The sequence below is a fragment of the Hibiscus syriacus genome, unplaced genomic scaffold, assembly GCF_006381635.1.
Source record: "Hibiscus syriacus cultivar Baekdansim isolate YM2019G1 unplaced genomic scaffold, ASM638163v2 tig00111644_pilon, whole genome shotgun sequence".
Taxonomy (NCBI): domain Eukaryota; kingdom Viridiplantae; phylum Streptophyta; class Magnoliopsida; order Malvales; family Malvaceae; genus Hibiscus; species Hibiscus syriacus.
Window position 1 is genome coordinate 1,687,915 of NW_024063144.1, and position 5,984 is coordinate 1,693,898.

At 36.2% G+C, this 5,984-nt stretch overlaps 1 protein-coding gene across 2 annotated transcripts; it reads right to left on the bottom strand.

Moving 5' to 3' along the window:
• Positions 1-2,462: 2,462 nt before the first annotated feature.
• LOC120166795 lies at positions 2,463-4,961 on the bottom strand. Of its 2 annotated transcripts, XM_039175997.1 has the most exons (4): positions 4,713-4,961; positions 4,050-4,637; positions 2,884-3,962; positions 2,463-2,780 (listed from the first exon to the last, which is right to left on the bottom strand). In XM_039175997.1, the coding sequence occupies exons 2-4, from the start codon at positions 4,503-4,505 to the stop codon at positions 2,639-2,641; spliced, it is 1,677 nt and encodes a 558-aa protein (XP_039031928.1). In that variant the 5' UTR covers positions 4,506-4,637; positions 4,713-4,961; the 3' UTR covers positions 2,463-2,638. The 2 variants fall into 2 exon arrangements, with proteins under 2 accessions (XP_039031928.1, XP_039031927.1); XM_039175996.1 differs by having other exon boundaries at positions 4,050-4,961.
• Positions 4,962-5,984: the final 1,023 nt, after the last annotated feature.

The window sequence follows — 5,984 nt, forward strand, 5'->3', positions numbered from 1 at the left end:
TACTTGAAAGCCTAAAGAAAGTAAAAATGTTATTCTAAACTCTTTGGGATGGATTTGGAGTATCCAAGAACCTTATAACCCAAAACCCCCACTAAACCTCTTCCATGGCCACAATGGCCAAACTCTAATATTGAGAGCTATTTTGATGTTCTAGAGAAGATGATTCCGAAACTTACATTTTCAATTTCGAACCTAAGGTGTACACCAACAAAGTTGTCACATTTGAGTTTCTTACTAACCAAAGAAAAGAAAAACAAGAAAGGTAGAAGAAGACAAAAAAAATGGTGAAGAGAAAGAGGTGGAAGAACTGCTTCATATTTGGTGATTGTTTCCCTGTGTGACCTCACCATTCAATTAAAATGATTCAACCTTTAAAAAAAGTTAGGGGAAATTTTCACTTCTAGTCCATCTCATTTGGTGCTCAACCCAAAATACCCCTTTTAAACCTTGTTGGGCTTAAACCCAAACCCAAACTAACCTCATAATAACCCAACACTCTTGAATGAATTCCTTAATCTATGTAAAACCCATTCATTTTTTATCTAAAACTATTAACCTGGAAAACGAGACATTACAAAAAGGGTAAGTAATAAAGTGAGCTTTGAGAAAGTTTAGTAATACCGAACTACCGAATGATGCTAAATGACAAGTAGATATATGGTAAACATAAAATTTTCTAGGAAACCCAACCATCTACAAGTTCTGGAAATGAATCAAAATTTTATTATGTGATTCTTTAGGTATCAGTTGGGAACCCTACAATCTGGAAGATTCATAGAGAGACAAATTCAAGAGTTAGATCTGGAGAGTCTAGTATGTTCCAACAAAATAAAAGAAAAATGTACAGATAGATTAAACATAAAAATAACTTATTTCAGTAAAACATATTTTATAATCATATTAAAACCCTTCAACTGAACACTAATATGTAGTTCCCTATAACTGCATCCATAAAGATTTACCATATACTCATTCTTTTAGGAGCCAACCTAAAGGAGTACCTTGGGCTATAAGGACTTACCCTAACCGAAGCGTAGGAGCCCACCTGATGGTTTGCCTCAAGTCCATAAGGACTTATGCTATGCACAAAGTAGAGGAGCCATCCTAAGAGAGTACCTTACAATTCGTAAGGTCTTACCCTAGACCTAATGGTCCTGAAAGCCTACCCAAGGGTCTTCTTAAGTCCATAAGGAATTACAAGCTTGACCGGAGTTGAATACACAGAGACTCCGTAACAGATCTTGGATAGTACCTTAATATAAATCATATTAAATAGTAAAACAATAATATCATGATCATGACCAGGATATATTTCGTATAAAAAACATAGATTAGAGATCATGTTTTTATTTCAATAACAAAGTCATGCTTTTCAAATCAGAGAAAATATCCATGTGCATAGGGAACATACTAGAGAATCTGATTATATTTAGAGGCATCTGATAGTTATCAGGAAGGACAATATGAAACTTTTGTAAATTGATCGGATTTCAGAAATGAGATCCCTATGGTTCGGTTAAAATATTTAGTTAATATATTTAATATTTAATAATTTCGAATAATTCAGTTAATTAATTCGATTAATTAACGATTTGGAACTGAATTAATTGTTAACTGAATATTGAAAATAATATTAACCGTTCCTAGATCGAACTACTTTGATGGCCAACCGAATTAATTCGGCTCGATCGGTTAATTCAGTTGAAACCAAAAAATGAACACCCCTATATAAAAAACAAATCATTTACATTATTAAATTATTTGGCACAATGGACATGTCAAACTATCACATTACACACTACTATCACAATTTCATATCAAACAAAGACGACCATGCTCAGTTGTATCAATTTTATATCAAATTACATTGTAACATACTTTAGCACTTCAATTGCTAATCAAATCCTCATTTCATAACTGAACAAAAAAATTAAACAATTCCTGCCTAATTTGCTTACATCAAAACACATACACAAAAACATATTAACAAATTCAATTTTTACTCCACTCATCTGATAGAAGCTTACGATATTCCTCGAGTTGATAAATTACTTGACGACTCTAATTTCCGTCGAGCTTTGAAGGATTCCATCAAATCTATTTGAGTTTAATGAAAAGAATAGAATTACAACCAATCGAAACATCACCAACTGAAACCAATACTATAAGTTAACATGCATGAACCCTAAAGGGTTTCTGTACCTTACATGAAACTTAAAATAATAACGCTAAATTACATGGGCTTTTGAATCATGGGTTAAATTCAGCTCTCTTACTTGTTTATCAAAGTGATCAACAATGGCTTCCAAGAACGCATGGGTAAAATGATGTTAATCCCTCTCTTCTTTGAACTCCAAACTCGTCTCAAAGCTTCACTCTCTTTCGTTTGCCATAACCAGTACATGCATCAGCTTCTACGAAGAAATCTCTTTAGGACATTATATTTTGTGGGGCTTGAAATGACTATAACTGCTAATACTAAACCAGCATTTTTCACCTTTTATTGCAAATAAGAACCCACATACAGGTTTAATGGACCTGTACTCAATGAGTTTACAAAAAATTACAGCTATAGATTCATATATCAGTGCCATATGGAAACATCGATTTACACTTATACAGCTTTCCATCATATACTTTAGACCATCTGCACATAATTTTTTTTACAGGTATGCGTCCTTAAATCCATTAAAGCAATGGATCCGACCAAAGCAGATGGTAAAACCAACTGACTCGTCGTATTTGTACTTCTAAGCTTCTGGTATCGAAGGAAGTTGTTCCTGATACATGAGGAATTGCACGGTAAATGTATCAACTTATGCAATAACCATAAAGATGAATATAAAGAAAATCATGCAGGGGCTAAGAAGTTACTGAAATTACCTCTGAAAACCGCAACGGCCGTGATGAACATTAGAAGATCTAACAATGGTTTCCCACTTGAGATCACTGGACGGGGCTGTGTGGGCCTGAGTTTCAGTATAGTTACATGTACCAAGAGAAGACCATGAGGATGTATTTTTCGACAAAACAGCCGGCAACGTGCGCTTTAACCAAGATTCTGATGGAGCTTTTGGTAAAGGTAGGGCAAGTGGAAGTTTTAAGTTGCTGCCATTAGAACTTCCTCTGTTACTTGATTTGATTTGCGGGCGGCTTTCTGAATCAACCTTTCTATGCTGAGCTGCTTTTGAGTGTGTAAATGTTTTAGGGTTTTGTATGTGCTCTTGTTGGCTTAACTCAATGTTCACTGGGTATTCTATATCATTCTTCTCGTTGTGAGTAACACCTAGGTATGTCAATTTACTAGAATCCTGAATCAAAGCTTGATCCCTTCTGGTACCGTCCGATGTGTCCATTTGCAAGTAAGGAACATGTTTTTCAAGAGAATATGGATCCACAGACTCCATGGTCTTATGCTGCACCGATGCATTCTCATCAACAACATGATTCAAGTGCTTGGAATCCTTTACTGAAGAATTCTCCTCCATTTCCCCAGGATTAACTGAGATCTCTAAATCATCCTTCAGGCATTGAGTTAGTGCTGTTTCTTCTGGAAAACATGAATTGGATGATATTACCCTGTGTACGGAGTCTACGTATGGAGTTTTCTCAACAGGGCTTGCTGAACCTGATTCCTGGCCAAAACTCTCACTTGCCAGCAATTCTTGAAAATTCTTCCTTTCTTTTTTAAGCAGATCAATGCTACTAACTCTGTAATTCTTAGCTTTTTCAGGAATACCAAGAAACCCTTTTTCTTGATGTACCAACTGGGAAATTTGACCAGGAGACGATGATGCATTGTTACCCTGCAAATGCCTAAAAAGTGGTGCTCCACCAGGATTCTGGCAATCAATTCTATATATATTCTTGCTAGCTCCACTCCCTAGATTATTCTTATCCTCGGTAACATCCTCTGTTTGAGCAATACTTGTTAAGCCTTTCTTACCAGCAGCCTCAGCAAGCTACGAAAAATGAAATGAAACCAATATTTAATTTACAAAAGAAAAGAAAAATAAAAAGTTAGATTTAGACAATCCCATCAAAGATACCTCATTTTCAGTTTCACAGCAAGGTCGTAAATATGAAGATTTAGCCTCTCGCCTACGAACTGAGTATGCAGGTTTCACTGGTTTTTGAGCCTGAATTTTCATCCCTGGTATTGGGTTCAAAAGGCAGAAGGAATTTTTAAGCAATAACTGAGGAAATAAGCCACAGACATTTCCTGAATAGTTATCAGACTGGCTATAGCAATCACCTTCAGTTTCTTCCAACCAATCATCTTGAGCATAATGTGGGAACTTCTTTGGACTGGACGCACGATGTGGTTGCTGCTTATTCACAGTTATGAGCTCCTTTATATGACTTGGTGGCTCTCGTACTATAGGTTGTTTCCTAGTAGCATATGGAGGTGTTTCTGATGCTACAGCTTTTGCTGCAGGCAGAAAACGGCCCATCATGAAATCCCGAGTTTGTGGATCTGACGAGAAGATCCCAGATGGTTTCATATCTGAACCATCCAACTCACTCAGGCCACTAACACTACAGTTCAAGAAGAATGACTCTGACCGTGAAAGTGTATCAAGTACATCAACATATGCCTCACCACTATCCTTTGAGCCAGAGCTCCCTGTCTCCTCCATTTCTCCATTTGCACACTCATGTTTAGTTTCATTGAGAGCCATTGATGAAACATTTTGAGAATTGGAAGGGACAATTTCTGTTTGATATGGTGCAAAAGTTTTAGCATCAGACCCTTTTATTGAAGGCTGCTGCTTATCATTCAAAGCCCTCCCAGGTGGAAGCTTTGGAGAAATGGGAGGCTTGTCAAGAGCACGAGCTTGTGTATTTTTTCCTTCCTTTGGTCGACCTGGGGTTTTCTCCCATACAAAAGGAACTGTTCCAGGGTTCCTAATTGGACCTGATTTCAGCTCAGATTTATAAATGGCGGACCGAGTATTTTGTTGAGTGAATTATCAGTTTTCTTGTTGACCACAGATTCAGAACCTGCAACCTGGGAGGTGAAGCGTCTCACGGAAAGAAGTGGCCGGTTAAAGTCAAGTTGCTTGTCTTCCATCAAATTCTTCGGTGACATTACCTGTTCATTCAAAATTAGTGAATCAAATCAAATCCTAATGAACAATATTAAGGAACATAACAGGAACAACATGTATGTGATCATTCAATTTTGCGCTTTATCCGAAGTCAACAAAATCAGTGATTTGTTCTAATCTAAAAGACCATTAAGTTCCATCTTGCTTCCATTGGAGCTACTAACAAGGTCTATATGTAACCGGATTAAGGCAAACATAGGATACATACAAGTATGTGTTTCCACAGGTATCCTCAATTTTTCCTAAGCTTTCCATACATCCAGAGGATTGTAAGATGTCTGAACGTGTCTCGAACACAAATCTTGAATGCAAGTATTTTAGAAAAAATGAAAAGTCCGAATAACTTTCACTGGTCATATAAGGTAGGAAAAGAAATGAAAAGTACATTTCTAAATTATCATAATCCTGTTCACAAATTCTTCAATCTAACAGGAATCGAATTGAGTGTTTTAGATCATGTTCAGTTTTTATTTATTTTTGAAGTTTTTCCCAGAACACCAAATATACAAATTGCTGAAGTTTTAATCTAAAACATGAACAAATCCATAGTAAAAACAAAAGCTAAATAACACACATTAGAGTGGCAGCCGCATCTTATTATCAGCAAATCCAGTATCACAACTTCTTATATTTCAAACAAAATAATCACATAAACCAGGGAGGAAACAAAACACAAGTTTCCCCGTCATTTCCATAACATAATCAAATCCATAAATATTTAAAAAGGAAAATTTAGCAAGGAAGTAGCGATTTCAGATTCAGATTTCTTACTGAAGCAAAATTTATGAAGAAATCAGCATCCCCCTCGGGTTTGAAAGGGGAAGAAACGAAAACAACAAGATGGAATTAAGCACAACAAATACAGATCTTCCC

Bases quoted from the DNA above. Each gene is read 5' to 3' on its own strand.
- LOC120166795 (XM_039175996.1), bottom strand. From the start codon at position 4,682: ATGGCTCTCAATGAAACTAAACATGAGTGTGCAAATGGAGAAATGGAG. The intron at 3,963-4,049 runs GTATCTTTGATG...CATTTTTCGTAG, and splicing joins GCTGTGAAACTGAAAATGAG to CTTGCTGAGGCTGCTGGTAA. The intron at 2,781-2,883 runs GTAATTTCAGTA...CTCATGTATCAG, and splicing joins GGCCGTTGCGGTTTTCAGAG to GAACAACTTCCTTCGATACC.